Below are 16,290 nucleotides of genomic sequence, written 5' to 3' on the forward strand. Positions count from 1 at the left end.
TTTTCTCAATTATGGTTTACATGTGACAAATCAAAATCCAAATGGTTCTATAATCTAATCTAATCTGTTGAAAAAAAAAGTCAAACTTAACTTCGATCGAAGGATTTTGTCTATGTCATATTCTTTCTGTAATACCCAATTCCCAATATTTGAAATTCGAATTCAACGACGAATGACCTTGATATTTTCCTACATACAGTCCAACAACCGTCTTAGAGGTTTTTTAAAGTTAAAGCTATCCTACAACCCAACATGAGTCATTTTAGTGTACTCTATTCTCTCACATATACATCCTAGGAAATTTTCAAAAGAATACCCAGTACAAAATTACGTTGAGATAAATACACTTAACTTTGAAGTTCTAATAATAGAATCCCAAGAAGAAAGATGTATCTTATTGAGATAAGCAATAACTTTCAATTCTTTTAAGTATTTCTTAATCATACTTTTACATCCTCTTATTTACATGTGATATTGGCTATCATTTATGTCCCCAAACGTTATACTTTCTAATCTAACTAGACCGACGATCAAAACGTTACTTTCCAATCTTTAACTCTCTAGTTGTGGTTCAAAAACTTGCAAGCTCTCATGTTTTGATTCACCAAGATGTGGCTTTGATAGTAAAGTTTCAAAACTAATAATATTCAAACGTAGACTTTTTAGCATGTCATATATATACAAAATTGAAAGTTTGCAATAAATGAAACTTTGAATAATTGTGATACGTTCACCACTAAATTAAAAATGTTATTTTAACAAGAATTTTTTTCGATAGTTACGAAATATCGAGGATAAAATAATAATGGCTAAAAAATAAAGGCAATTTAAAACACAAACAACAAAATGTAAGGACATGTTTTTAACCATGAAAGGTATAGAAAACCATGAAAGGTATAGAAAACCATGTGTGCTTTGAAGTGAGAAGAGAACCATGTTTTTGAAGTGTAGAAACAATAGTATCCACCCCACTAGCACACAACCCATATCCCCCACCTTCAATATATCTATACCATACCGTTGATGCATTTTCAAAGTAAACGAATAGTAATTCAAAGTGCCTTTCTTTGACTTCCACCATATATACATACATACATACATATACTATTTTTTCAAAGAAAAAAAAGGCATTAATGGCGTCAAATAATGACGTATATGCTTTCAAATCTCTCTCTCTGCTATCCCACTCCCCTCTCCCTCTCCAACTTGCATTTCATTAAAAATAAAATCACAATCTTATCTATAGCATTTATTCCAGGGTTAAAAAAAATGTAATCTTTATCACACCCATCTCATCAAAATTAACTACTATTGCTTTTTTTTCTTTTCTTTCTTTTTTTTTTGCTTTAAACATATCTTTACGAAAAGTCAAGTACCCTAAAAAATCCTCCGCCTCTCCCTCCCAAAATTTTCTTCATTTTATACTCAAACTTAACTCCATCTTTTTTTTATATATATATATATAATTAACATTAACATATAGTCAATGTAAACGATGCTTGTCCTTATCTCCCATCTCCATCTTCCCATATTATTATTATTATTATTTTTCCTTTTGTCTTTTTAAAGAAAAATGTTTAACTATAATTGATATATATTACTGTTTTTTCCCTCATTTTAATAAAATTAATTGCTTTTTTTTAATTCTCCAACTTGTCCTTCGTTTTCAAACCTTCCCTCTTCTCTATAAATAAAAAATTTCCAACTCCAACTCTGTCGCCATTACTCCTTCTTCCCCCCCTTCACACTGCCCTTGTGTTCTCTCCTTTCTAATTTATAATTTAAATCAGTTTGCTTTCCTTTGATTTCTTTTATTTTCTTGATCTGTTCCAAAATGCCGGCCGTCGGAATCGCTACCGGTGGGAGTAATAAAGCCTATCCGGGGAATCTTACTCTCTATGTCACCGTCACATGTATCGTCGCCGCCATGGGCGGGCTTATTTTCGGTTACGATATTGGAATTTCAGGTATTAATTGAGATTTTTTTAACAATATGGGCTCTGTTTGTTTTCTTTTTCTTTTTCTTTTTTTTTTTTTGGTTCTTCATGTTCTGTTTTCTGATGATGAATATTTGTTGTTGAATGTGGGTAGGTGGGGTGACTTCGATGGATTCATTCCTGAGTAAGTTTTTCCACTCGGTGTTCGTAAAGAAGAACGACAGAAAATCGAACAACCAGTACTGTCAATACGACAGTGAGACGTTGACTTTGTTCACGTCGTCGCTTTACTTGGCGGCGTTGTTGTCGTCGTTGGTGGCGTCGACGGTGACGCGTACATTTGGGCGGAAATGGTCTATGTTATTTGGTGGTGTGTTGTTTTGTTCAGGTGCTATTATCAATGGCGCTGCTAAGGCTGTTTGGATGCTTATTCTTGGTCGTATTTTGCTTGGTTTTGGCATCGGCTTTGCCAATCAGGTATCTTCCTCTGTCTTTTTCTTCTTCCTCCGTTCCGGCAATCGAGAAATTCATTGTAAAAATGAAGCTTTTGGACTGTTTCTTCATTTATGATTTGTAGGCCCTACCCGTCCTCTAACTTGCAAGATTGATATTACGTTGATTTTGACAATAATTCAAACAACTATATTAAAAAAATAATGTAGATTTCTTTTTCCTTTTTTCTTTCTTTCATTAGGGGTTCTAACCTTGTAAATAAGGTTTAAAATGTGAACTGTCTTAGATTTATAAAAATATTGATAAAATTTTAAAATATACATATACTTTAGATAGATATTATTAAGGATAAACGTTCGATTTATATATATTTGATAATTTTTTTCATTTTAAAGGTAATATTTCTAAATTTAAACAACCTTTTAAAAAAAATTTGGAGAAATTAAATGGTTATTAAGGGTATAAATGTGAAAATATGGACAGATATTTAATGTCGTATATTTATTGTAACAAATATAGATAAGAATAGAAAATTTGAAAAAGTTTAAAGCACAAAGCTTTGAATCGATTTGTTTTTATTAGAAAGAGTAAAAGAAAAAAAAGAAGAAAAGAGAGAGTAAAAGTAAATATAGAGATTAGATGATAGATAGATAGATCCATGGAAAGAAAAGATATTAATTAAATTTGGATTTTGTAGTTTGTTTTATGAGTTTTCGTAATTTTCGACAAAACCCACACCAATTGGCAATATCAATAGCCACCGTTTGGTTGTTGCAAAGTAAAGTGGGATCCACCCATTATTTTATTTTCTTTCCCCTCAATATAACAATCTTTTCTCTTATATATATATATATATGTATTGTTCATAATGTCTTAATCAAAAATATTAAAATTGGGATTTCTAACATTACTTTGCCCGACATCTCCACTCTGTCTTTCTCTCTACTATGTTCAACTAATTTAAGTTTTAAATTTCTTATTATTTTGTATATTCTTCTTTATTAATATAGAAATGAAAATATTGTGGAAATTTAAAACCCTAATCTATATGCCTGATTCTCCCCACCGTTTACTCTTTTGTTGCATTGACCTTTGAAATTCCTATTCACATGTCCTGTCTTTTCTTCTAAGTCCCTAATGAAATTCAATTATTTTTATGCCTACTATTTCTGAAAAATAATCATAAACTCATGGTCAACAATTTTATGCTCAACATGGGTTGACTTCTCTGCTTAATTATTTGAATTATGTGAAGTTTATTTTGGATTTTAACCTTTTTTTTTTTCTTTTTGTTTTTGGGTAAACAGTCAGTGCCATTGTACCTATCTGAAATGGCTCCATACAAATACAGAGGAGCCCTCAACATTGGTTTCCAATTGTCAATCACTGTTGGGATTCTAATAGCCAATGTGTTGAACTATTTCTTTGCAAAGATCAAAGGTGGTTGGGGATGGCGTTTGAGTTTAGGTGGTGCTGTGGTTCCTGCTCTTATTATCACTGTTGGATCGTTGGTCCTCCCCGACACTCCCAACTCGATGATTGAGAGAGGACGTTGCGACGAGGCTAGACATCAACTTAAAAGGATTCGTGGAATTGATGACATTGATGAAGAGTTCAATGACCTTGTTGCAGCCAGTGATGCATCAAAGCAAGTGGAGAATCCTTGGACTAATCTGTTGAAGAAGAAATACAGACCGCATCTTACAATGGCCATTTTGATTCCTTTCTTCCAACAGCTCACTGGTATCAATGTCATCATGTTCTATGCTCCTGTTCTATTTAATACCATCGGGTTTGGAAATGATGCTGCCCTCATGTCTGCTGTGATCACTGGTGTCGTTAACGTTGCTTCTACGGTTGTTTCGATCTATGGTGTTGACAAATGGGGAAGAAGGTTTCTTTTTCTCGAGGGCGGAGTTCAAATGTTGATATGTCAGGTACAATAACGAACTGGTTAAAAACAATCTCTAATTAATATAAGATGTTGAATAGTTTGATTGTAGTGTTGAAAGCTAAATGTTTGCGTGTTTGTTTTAGGCGGTTGTGGCAGCAGCAATTGGTGCTAAATTTGGAGTTAATGGAGACCCAGGCGAGTTGCCCAAATGGTACGCAATTGTGGTGGTGCTGTTCATTTGCATATATGTTGCGGGCTTCGCATGGTCATGGGGGCCTCTAGGTTGGTTGGTTCCCAGTGAAATCTTTCCCTTGGAGATTCGTTCGGCTGCACAAAGTGTAAACGTTTCGGTGAACATGTTGTTCACATTCATCGTAGCTCAAGTCTTCTTGACAATGCTTTGCCATTTGAAATTCGGGTTGTTCATTTTCTTTGCCTTCTTTGTTCTACTCATGTCGATATTCATCTTCTTTTTCTTACCGGAAACCAAAGGCATTCCAATTGAAGAGATGAATCAAGTTTGGAAGAGTCATTGGTATTGGAAGAGGTTTGTGCATGACAGTCATTTGCCTAATGGAAAGGGCGGAGTTGAGATGAAAAGTGGAGGATATGCATAAAATTGGGTCATTATAATTGCTGGGATTATATATATTTTGTTTCCTTAGTGAACATGGATGAGACACTTCACATATCAAATATCAATTTGTCAATGACATTTAGATTATTGTGTAATTAATTAATTAAGCGTGAAATGATGGAATTTGATTTTATTTATGAAAAATTAGTTGAGATGATGAATGTGAATTGACTTTTGATTGGATATAATTTCTTCATGTTATTGATTTTGATGAGTTAGTGGGTTTGAAAAATCCCATTACGATAGAAACAGCCATTGCTTGCTTTGTAATCCCACACTACCACGCCCAAAACAAAAGGCAATGAGTACAAATTTAGAACACAAAGGTGGCATGAAGCCTCGAGCATGCAGTTGGCTCTGGTGCATATGGATTTTGTGGATATGGATGGGGTCAAGAAGTCCACCCATTCAAACTTTAAAAACTTTTTTTTTTTTACTTTTCATAACTTGACTCAAAGAAAGAGGGAGAGGAATTTATGAAATTAAAGAAAGAGGTGAAATGGGGGAATCACGACGTTGGTATGAATTCATATACCCATAGGAAATGAGAATAGCATGAGTTTCTTTTTTTGTTTACAAACACCTTTAATTTTATTTTTAATTCAATTTGGACGGTACGTTACCTTTGCGTTTCATGTTTTTCTTTAAAAGTAAATTTTGGTGCTCCATGCCGCCGCCATATCATCATCTACATTCCATTTCTTCTTCTATCTCTCCCTTTTCCTTCCTAATTTCTATTCTCAACTTCCCCTCTTTTTCCTTTCCCATTTATTGTTGTACTCTTTTTATTCTTAATCTCTCTTCATTTTTCTATTGGGCCGGACTCACTGCCCCTAACCTTATTGGCCCATGAACTTTTTCTGTGGCCCAATTCCTCAAACTCATTGGCCTGCTTCTTTTTCATATGGCCCTAGCTTCCACTCAACCATATTTGTAACTTTCAACAATATTCTCACCTAATTTCATTTGTACTCAGATTATCCTCCTCCACCACTAAATGAGATTATGAGTTTAAGATTGATTACGTACTTGAAAGTGATCCAAATATCTCATTATGATTATGAAAACACCACTAAAAATAAAAATGGTTTGGAATAATGCGTTTGAGTTTTTGTCTTAGAGAAAAAAATGTTTTAATAGAATCTTATTGTGTATATCAATAATTAAGGTAAATAATGACGATCAATAAATTGAAAAAGGAGCTAAATTTTGATGGTTGAGTTCATCCAAGAAAAAATGGTTGGAATGAGATAAAACAAGGTACTAGTTGAATGAGATAAAAAAATTTATCTCTTTTTCTTAACACACAAATTCTTTTAACAGTTTAAAGCACTGCACTATATACATACTCATAAGTTTGTTGAAATAACTTTTCAACTGTAATTTGTATTATACAACCTAAGACTACAATGTCAAAAGAGAATTATAATATACAAAAAGAGAAAAAAAAAAAAAAAGATGTAAAGAGAAGATTGAATTAATACTGTAGTTGTTTAATCAGGCATAAACAGAAGAAGTGGCTAATCAAGCTAGCTTTGTGTCCAACAATTCAAGTACATGACTTTATGAAGAGAATCTTCAGCCCTATCAATATCCTTTCCTCCTCCTCCTCCTCCTCCTCCTCCTCCTCCTCCTCCTCCTCCATCTTTTCCATATTTGTGAGAGCTACTTCTGGCGCCAAGTTTCTGAGCTGCCTTGCCTTCATCATTCTGCTGAAACGACAGCAGCTTGGACTGAAAAACAGACTGATCATCAAAGTAATTGTTCCATTTGGAGAAGAAGTACTGATCATTATTGGCGTGGCTACTTTCCATCACACCCACACTAGCCGCACCCATCCAAGCTCTCCTGATTAAATAGCTCATTTTTAATTTCTTTTGCCACCAAAAATCTCAACTCATCAACTGATCTCTCTCTTAGACTCACTGGCTCTTCTTCAACTTGTTAAAATGTGGATAAAGGGGAACTCTATTTTTTGTCTTCTAAAGCTTATATATAAAGACAAAATAACTTCACACTTTCAGGATAGGAATAGAGTGGTTTTGGGGATTTTCGAAGAATTATTTAATATGAAATCCCTGGTTTGCTTCTTTTACCATTGGCGGTTTATTTTTATATTTAGAGCGGGAGAAGGGGAGAATTGGAAGGACGGTGTCTTTGTCTCAAATGAATTTTGTCAGATACCATGCACCAACCTTATGTCTTCTAATCTTAATCCACATTAAACGTTATCCTAATCTTTTCTATCCTTAAATTCATTTTTTAAAACTATATATATATTATTTTAGCGAACATTCTACATAACTAAGAAGTTCAATAGTAAGAAGAGTAAGAAGAGGGCAAGTTACCAATGGAGAATGATCCACTCTGACACAAATTTTTTTCGTATACAAAGATTTCAGAGTAGGTCGTGACCTTGGACTAAACTATTTAGCAGATAAAAAGAAAAGAAAGCTAACAACTAGCAATGGGAGTCAACTAAAGCACGTGTTGGTGCAAGTTGACACATTATGATTTTAGTTTTAGGCAAGTTGACAGATTATGATTTTAGTTTTAGGATATACTTTTTAACATTGTAATTAAGGTTTGATGGATCATGATCAAGAAAATTTTGATCACTACTAAAACTAAAATTAGGTTGCTTGTACCATGTTGTTTTTTCATTAAAAAAACGTTCAAAAGAGATCAGAGATGTAACGAATGTGGATTTAGTTAAGTTAGTATATATAAATGAAAATGGATCAATTTCTAAAATATGTGGGTAGTTGCCATTACATTTTTGATAAACTTTCAATGAAAAAATAAAAATCTCTAAACTTTTATCAGCCTTAAAATTGGACTCAAACTTAATGGAAGAAAATTAGTTCCTTAGATGATAAAATTGAACAATGTTACAATTTATAGCAACTATACAAAGGAACAAAATATTTGACAAGGGATAGCTAACTATACAAAAAATAAGTTTTATTGATGGAACTGAAAAAAAAGAGAAAAAAAAAGAAAAGAAATAATAATAATAATAATAAAGGGATATTTACAATACTGTTGCTTCAAAACGACGTCGGTCAAGCTAGAGTTTTCTTAGAAATGGAAAGGTGGTTGTAGACACATTTTGTTATGTAATTAGCAATGGAGTAGATTCATATGATTATTCACATTTCAGATCTTAATTCACTCTAATCTCCACAACTCAATTTTGGTTGTTGGCGTAGCTTTGACTTCGATGATTGCTTAGTTAGGGCCCCAACAGCTCAAATACATAACCGTTCTTAAAGACTCCTCCGCCCGTTTATGTTGCTCCGCCTTCGACGACGACACCACTACCGGATTCGCAGTCGTCTGATTTGAAGATGATCCTGGATGATGATGATGATGATGATGATGATGATGAAGATGATGATCTCTCAGCCCCTTCAACATCGCCTCTTGCTTCACCGTTGGATCTTTCATTCCTTGTAAAATAAAGGGGTGATATGCGCTAAGGGTTGAGCTTGGATATGGAGGTTTAAGAGGGAGTGAGTGAAGAGAAGAAACAAGCGGCGTTGAGGAGTGGGATTTGTTTTAAAGGGCGGATTTTTCGATGGAAACTAGGGGCAATTTGTGGGACCATGTTCAGGAGTGTAATACTTGACACGTGGTTCGTGTTCTAAGGCTTTATGGATAAGGACAAGTGACCTCACCACGTCACTCCTTCCTTTTGTCATTTTTATTCATCCCTCCCTATGCTAATTTTATTTTCTTCTCATCAAAATTATCAATCTCTTTAATTCTTTTCTTATGTATTCATAATCAACCCATTTCTCTTTCAAATAAAACAATTTAAACCACTCTTTGTTTATTCATACCCTCTTTCTTCATTATTAAATTACCAATAATTAGAAAAAAAACAAAAAAAAAAAAAAAAGTAAGAATTATGGATGTAGACATGGTTCCATCTCTACTGTTTTATTATCTAATTCTCTCTCTGGAAATGTATATGCTGATTTAAGGAAGTAGAGCATGTGAACACTCTATAAAGTGTTGAAGTCTTCAAATAATATACTTCTGTGTTCAAATGATTATAACTTTTAAAGTGTGATTCAATGTTAAATGAGTTTAGAAAATCTTCTGATAGTTATGTTCTTTGATTTGCAAGACCTGAGAGTTAGTTTTCACCGCTTGAGAGGAAGTTTGAGCACTCTAATCTTAAGACCTTGAGAGTATTTTGAGATTAGGAGTTTCTTTTTGTTCAATTTTTTAAATCTACCTCGAAAATAAATACTTAAAAGGTTTTTTTTTATAGATTTCATAGACTTTAATTAATTGGATTATTGATTGATCCATCGACATAATCTTTAGGCCCAACAAATTAGATTTTCGATTTATTTGGTCAAGTCAAATTAAATTTATTTTTTGAACTCGATCAGAGTTAATTTTCATAAATATAACAAATGATAAAAATATTTACGGTTCATATAACAAAAACAAAAAGTTTATGAGGCCGATAAAATATTTTCATAAACTTTAGATTTGCCTTTGATATTGCAAACGTCACTTCTCTTTTTTCTTCTTCTTTTCAATTTACCGATCTTCTTTTCTAGATTTCTTCTTTTCCTCTTCTAGATTCTATTTTTCCTATTTTTATTCATCTTCTTTTTCTTTCTTTCTTTCTTCATCTTCTATTTCTTTCTTCCAACTTCTCTTCAGAATATTAAGATCGTCTAAATATCAATTTGATATGATCTAAACGATAATTACGATCATTTACCTACTCAAACACGATCGTTTAGATTTGAAGCATTTTTTGCATCGTTAAAAAAAATTACACGATTGTGTTCAAACTACCTACACGATCATGTATCATTTCTTATATGAGCACATATCATGATCATTTAGAAAAAGGATTACACATGTGCATGTGTCCAATTAATCATATATTGACTGTGACACTTTTGGTATTTTTCATTGTGGATCTGTGAATTTTTTTCGTTTTCAAATTATTTTATATAGTATAAATATTTTACCGATTTGTTATAATTTTTAAAAAACCCCCCTCAATCGGCAGAAATACTGGCATTAAATTGTGGATTCAACTAGTCTATAAATTTTATATAAAATAGGCTAATGAATGATAATCTAATGATGTGAATGATACTTTTTAAAATTCATTAATTAAATTAACATAAACTACACATAATTGTTTCTTAAATCGATCATAAAAAAACAAACCATATCCTAAACTTGTAATCTGATTAGCGATTGGTATGGAATTTGGACTGTATTCACAACAGAATCATTAAAATCCAAAAAAGGAAGAAAAAGAAAAGAAAAAAAAAACAGAATGATCAGATTGGATTGCTAATATCAACAGATCCATAATTAATCATTCATTAATCATCTTTACACCTTCTCTGTCTTTTTCTTCTGTTCTTTGTTTGTCATAATGTTAATCCACAAGAAGGGCATATTCGTCTATCAAATGAAGTTTGAAATTTAAAAGACTATACACAACATTAGCAAAATCAGATTTCTTAATAGATATTAATTAATGAACTTCATTAAAAATACGAAGAATTATTGTCCTAATCAATCCTTTTCATTTATATCACAACCAACATTAATAATATCCTAAGTTTTGTATTAAAACATTAATTTATCATCAAGTTTTCAATTTTACCTCTACCCAGTAATCTAATGTTTGTGAGATAACTATATAGTTTTGCAAGAAATATAACTAAATTATACTTTTAGGCAAATTGGATTTTAAAATATTTGTTGGGGGTTTTAAAAAAATGGGAAGGAAAGGAAACGTGGAATATTAAAAAAGAAATGACCAATTTAATTGACTTTTTGATTTTGTTATAGTAAATACTTGTTATAATATAGTTTCATGATGTGATTTAGGTATCAAATTTTCATAATGACATCTAAAGGGGAAAGACTAATAAGAAATCTTAAGCAAATTCACTCAAATATGGGCCATAAATTGGTTCTCACCACTTTACTATGGGCCACAGTCATTGGCCCATCCATCTTCTTCATTCATTCATTTCCAATCCCTCTACCTCCCTCTTCATTGTATTTTAAATTACATTGATTAAGTTATAAAACAACTCTTATTCTTCATAACACTTCATATTTTCTTGTTCAACAGTAATAAGTTTTAAGTCTTGATGCCCCTATACTTTGAGCATTCTATTTTATGAAAATATTGGTAATACGTGAATATGTGTTTGAATGTAAAATAAAACATTTTCGTGCTTTCTTAAACTACTTAAAAGATTTATTGTTTATATTATAATTACTCCATATGTATTACCATTTTATTGCTTAAATTTTATGTCCACTGAAAGTACTGATTTGCTCTTTATCTTGATGTCAAATCTATAAAAGAAAATATTGATATGTCTACAAAAAATTTAAGTATGTACATCAACTTTTAGATATATAACTCATATTTTTACTTGAGTAAGTAAAAATATAAACCCCATAGTAATCGCCAAAGGTAACCAAACTTTTTTATTTCTTTGGTAATCACATAATGTAACCATCACATTTTAGTTCTCATTCAATAAATAAAAGCCCATTCGAATCATCATCATAATGATGATAATAATAATAAAACATAAAGATATATATGCTCTCTAGTCTCTACAATGATCAAGTCTCTTTCTGCACTTATTATTGGCATAACAAATTAAATTAAACAAACAAAAAAAATATATTATTAGATTTTTATATGTATACGTATAGATAGATAGATCGGTAGATGAATCAAACCTCTAATCTCAATCATTCATAATAATATTATCGAATAACACATAATTTTATCTCAAAATCAACCACAATTAAATAAATAACATCACATAACTTTCTGCAGATCGTACATATATTGCAAATCTTTTGGCACATTCTAACGCAGAAACGAACCGAAGTCTTCATTAAGACAACCTCATGCATCAAATCTCAGTACCCTAAAAGAAATAATTCATAATCGGTTCTAATTTTGTCTCTGTTCTAATTTAAAAACACTTTTTAATTAAACATAACCTACTGATTAAAAAAAGTATATATGAATTAATCATTGAGACACACTTATATTATTACAACTAGACACAATGCAATCAAACGTATACAGAAACCATTCATTTAGCTGAAATAATAATGCATCAATAATTGTTTTCTATAAAATTCAAAATAAAATAAAATAAAAAATTTACCTATTTAATTATATTCACAAAATGAAATTTATTTATAATATACACCTCAACTAGTAGAGGCTAACCTTATTTAAAATGAGACATATTCTAGTAGCCACAAGGAAGGATATGAATGCTGATGAACTGCTGAGATGCAACCTTTTGTTTTTTTGATAATTTGAAAATAGGATTCTTAAGCTCTCACCACACAATCCATGGATCTCATATCTTATTTCACTATTAAAATATGTAACCTTCAGCTAAAATATAGCTAAGTCAGCACTTTATAATAAACAATTATCACACATCAATCTTTATATTATGTTTGGTGAGAAAATTTGAACTGCTACTCAAATTAGAAAGCTAGGGAAATCTTTCGAATGGCATCTACTGAATTTTAAATTGATTGTGGGTAATCAATCTTGACACGTAGGTTGCTCTTTTGGGTAATTAATTATATATATTCACTCATAAAAACCTAAGCATATAATAATTCAAATGACACATATGGTTGGTTTTTTTTTTTTTTTCTTCTTCTTCTTTTAAGTAAAGCATAATCTTTCTGTTTGATTAGATAAAACCATGAATAGATTAGGGTTTCTTTATTTATTAATTAAGTATATTATAGGTTGATTAAATAAAATGAATGTTTCCTGCATGTGGAACATTGTAGGCTAACCTATAATTTTAATAATTTTGACTCTAAAATTGCTTTTCTATAAAACTACGATCATCAAAATTACTCCACTCTACGTTTTAAAAAATTAAGATGATCTATGAATTCAAGGGATATCTTTTAAAGACAATCAATAAAGGTCTGGAATTTATTTAAAACCATTTCATGACTATTGTGCTTTTTGTTTTTGTTTTCTAAAATTAAATCCATAGACCCTCTTTTTTTTTTAATTTTATTATTATTAAAAAAATTCATATCGAACACTTCGAAACACTCTTATCATCTCCACTTCCTTGATAAAAGCAATAAGCCCAAATAATATAAAACATAAACACTATCTCTACCTCTAACTTTCTTCTTTTGTTATCTATATTTTGAAAACTAAAAAAAAGACAAAGAATTCAACCATAATATTTGTGAAAAATATAAATCATCGTAAAAGGAGAAATAGACTTAATTTCTAAAAATAACGTGGTTATATATCCAACCACATGGCCTTAGTAATCTCTACCACAATAATGAAGTTAATGATGTAGATATTTTTGTGAGTTAAAAAAAGTAACATTAATCTTATTTTTGTTTTCATGGTAATAAACATAAGTACGACTCCTAAGCAAAGAAAATAAAAGATAAAAAAAGAAAGAAAAGAAAAGCTTATATTGAAATAAATGAAGAAAGAATCCTCAATAATATTGATTGCTTGGAACAATAAATGTTCCTAAATTTCGGCAAACTCCCAACTCTTTACACCCATAAATATTTTTCATTGATTATTATTGTATTTAGAAAAAGACTGATATGAATATAAGATAAATATCATAATAGAACATATATAATGATAAAAATATTTAATATTTTTGAAAATTTAATGGATAAATTAAATTACATTTAATTATGCCAAGATTAGGGAAAAGAATATGAGGTGTGGAATTAGTGGGTGGGAGAAAAAAAAAGATGAATTCACAAAAAAAGAAAATAGAAAAAAATCTTAGTCAAAGGAACCAATTAATGGTAGGCGTGTGAGCATGGAGAGACAGAAGGCTACGGTCACAGGGTGTTGAAAAGTGAGTGTTACGTGGCTTCTTATTGTTGGCTACAGCTGTTGGTAATCCACGAAAACGGGACTTCTTTTCTTTTCTTTTCCAATAAAATATGATCATCAACAAATTTATCTCTTCGACCCTACTCAAGGGGGATCCCTCTTTAATTATTTGTGTTTATTTATTTATTATTATTGTAAATTAATAAGACACACCAAATTGATCGTAAAAATATTACTACAAAAAAATATATAGAGATAACAACAATAATATTACTACAAATGAAACGAATATGCCTTCCTTCTCATTATTTTCAAAATATAAGAAAATGAGAGAGAGAGAGAGTAGGTGGTGGTATATAAGTAAAATTTTGTATCTGTAATAATAAAATGATTGGGCCTGATCAATTTTATATGAGACAAGCTAAGTAAAATGCGAATTCTTTGTAAGTAATGATTAAATATAACGTGAGAGCCATTGTAATCTAAGCCATGCAAAAATTTAAGTTTTCGACATACCATAAATAAAATAAATTAATAAATGGAGTGTGAATGGAAGTGTTAATTGAGAAATCTATAGGGATTTTAAAGTGCAAAAAATGAAACTGATAGACACGTGGGAGGGTGTGTGAGAGTAATAATCACAATCAGCAAGGCTGTAAAGGAGAGATTTCATTAGTAGCTTCTTTATTTTTTTTTCTTTATATATATATAAATATATATAAAATATATATATATATATATATATATATATATATATATATATATATATATATATATATATATATATATATATATAGTTGTGTGTATTGCTGTGTGTTATTGTTCAAAAAGAGAGGACACGTATCCATTTTTGATTAACAAAGGGCGGCCACCAAATCCATCAAATTTAACCCTTAATCTTCTTCATTAATTAAACTTCTTCTTTACTTTATGACTTTGTCTATATATATACATCTCTTTTCCAATAGGACCCAATTGTCTTCTTTTTCTTTCTTTCTTTCTTTCTATTTCTATTTCTCTTCTTTCCTTAAATTAATCCAGATTTTTAGGTTACTTGTAAACCTGAGAAAAAGGACAGTTTCTTTTAGTATGGGAAGAACACCTTGTTGTGATAAAAATGGGCTCAAGAAAGGCCCATGGACACCTGAGGAAGATCAGAAATTGATTGATTATATTCAGAAAAATGGACATGGAAACTGGAGGACTCTTCCTAAGAATGCAGGTACTTTCATAACTACTTATTATTACTTTACAACTTACAAATATGTATTGAAAATCCAATCTTTTTCTTGTACTGATGCTTGGAATTTTCTATATTTGGAAACTTTTAGGGCTCCAAAGATGTGGGAAGAGTTGCCGTTTAAGATGGACGAATTATCTTAGACCCGATATCAAACGGGGGAGATTTTCATTTGAGGAAGAAGAAACCATCATTCAACTTCACAGTGTTCTTGGTAACAAGTAAGTTTGCTGTTAAATTTACTATATCCCATCAATTTAGGAAGAAGTGGTTTTTTTCTAACTGGGTTTTTGGGTTTTGTCTAGGTGGTCTGCAATTGCTACTCGATTACCAGGAAGGACCGACAACGAAATAAAGAATTACTGGAATACTCATATAAGAAAGAGGCTACTAAGAATGGGAATTGATCCAGTTACACATAGTCCACGTCTTGATCTTCTAGATTTGTCTTCAATTTTACGTTCTACACTCTACAACTCTTCACAAATGAACCTTTCAAGCTTGCTTGGAGTTCAGCCATTAGTGAATCCAGAGCTTCTTAAGTTGGCTGCTTCATTAATGTCTTCTGAACGTAAAAGTCCAAGCTTTTCTCCACAAAATTCTTCACACACTACTACAGCTACCATTCAATTCTCCAATCCTCAGCTACAAATGCAAGTTCCTATGCAAGAAATTGTTCAATTCCCTTCACAAGTGGTGGAACCAAATATTACGAGTGAATTAAATGATGATCAATGGGGAAATGGTCAGCTTAATAACTTTGATTTGGCAGCAGGATCATTTGAGTATTGTGGGTTGGATCAGCAACAACAAGCAGGCGCCGTAGGGGTCGACAATTCGTATGAAACGCCGACTTTTAGTTTCCATAACGGTAACAGTAACGGTAATAACTTTAGTTTGGGTTCGGTTTTATCTTCTCCTTGTTCTTCAAGTCCTACACAGATGAATTCAAACTCTACGTATTTCACTAGTCCAACTGAAGATGAGAGGGAAAGTTATTGTAGCCAGATTTTGAACTTTGAAATCTCTGATATCTTCGATGAACCTTTCATTTAATGTATTTGTGTAATGTTAAAAAAAATCAAATAAATCTGCGGAATTTGATTTTTATTTCTCTTTTTCTGTTTCATTTTATTCCTTGTTACAATTTAATACTCTGTGCATGGACCAACATTTTACTTTCACAAAGGAGGCCAGGTTTTAGTTCCTCTTTTAAGTTCAACTTTTCATTGT

General features: G+C 31.2%; 2 protein-coding genes across 2 annotated transcripts; both read left to right on the top strand.

Annotated features, from left to right (window-relative positions):
• Window positions 1–1,632: 1,632 nt before the first annotated feature.
• LOC103485942 (sugar carrier protein C-like) lies at window positions 1,633–5,078 on the top strand. Its single transcript, XM_008443725.2, has 4 exons — window positions 1,633–1,967; window positions 2,092–2,414; window positions 3,698–4,327; window positions 4,428–5,078. Exons 1-4 carry the CDS (start codon window positions 1,835–1,837, stop codon window positions 4,899–4,901), a joined length of 1,560 nt encoding a protein of 519 aa, XP_008441947.1. The 5' UTR covers window positions 1,633–1,834; the 3' UTR covers window positions 4,902–5,078.
• Window positions 5,079–14,795: 9,717 nt separating this feature from the next.
• On the top strand, window positions 14,796–16,171 carry LOC103485934 (transcription factor MYB102-like). Its single transcript, XM_008443720.3, has 3 exons — window positions 14,796–15,039; window positions 15,149–15,278; window positions 15,363–16,171. The coding sequence occupies exons 1-3, from the start codon at window positions 14,907–14,909 to the stop codon at window positions 16,111–16,113; spliced, it is 1,014 nt and encodes a 337-aa protein (XP_008441942.2). The 5' UTR covers window positions 14,796–14,906; the 3' UTR covers window positions 16,114–16,171.
• Window positions 16,172–16,290: the final 119 nt, after the last annotated feature.

This window comes from Cucumis melo, chromosome 12 (assembly GCF_025177605.1).
Source record: "Cucumis melo cultivar AY chromosome 12, USDA_Cmelo_AY_1.0, whole genome shotgun sequence".
NCBI lineage: Eukaryota > Viridiplantae > Streptophyta > Magnoliopsida > Cucurbitales > Cucurbitaceae > Cucumis > Cucumis melo.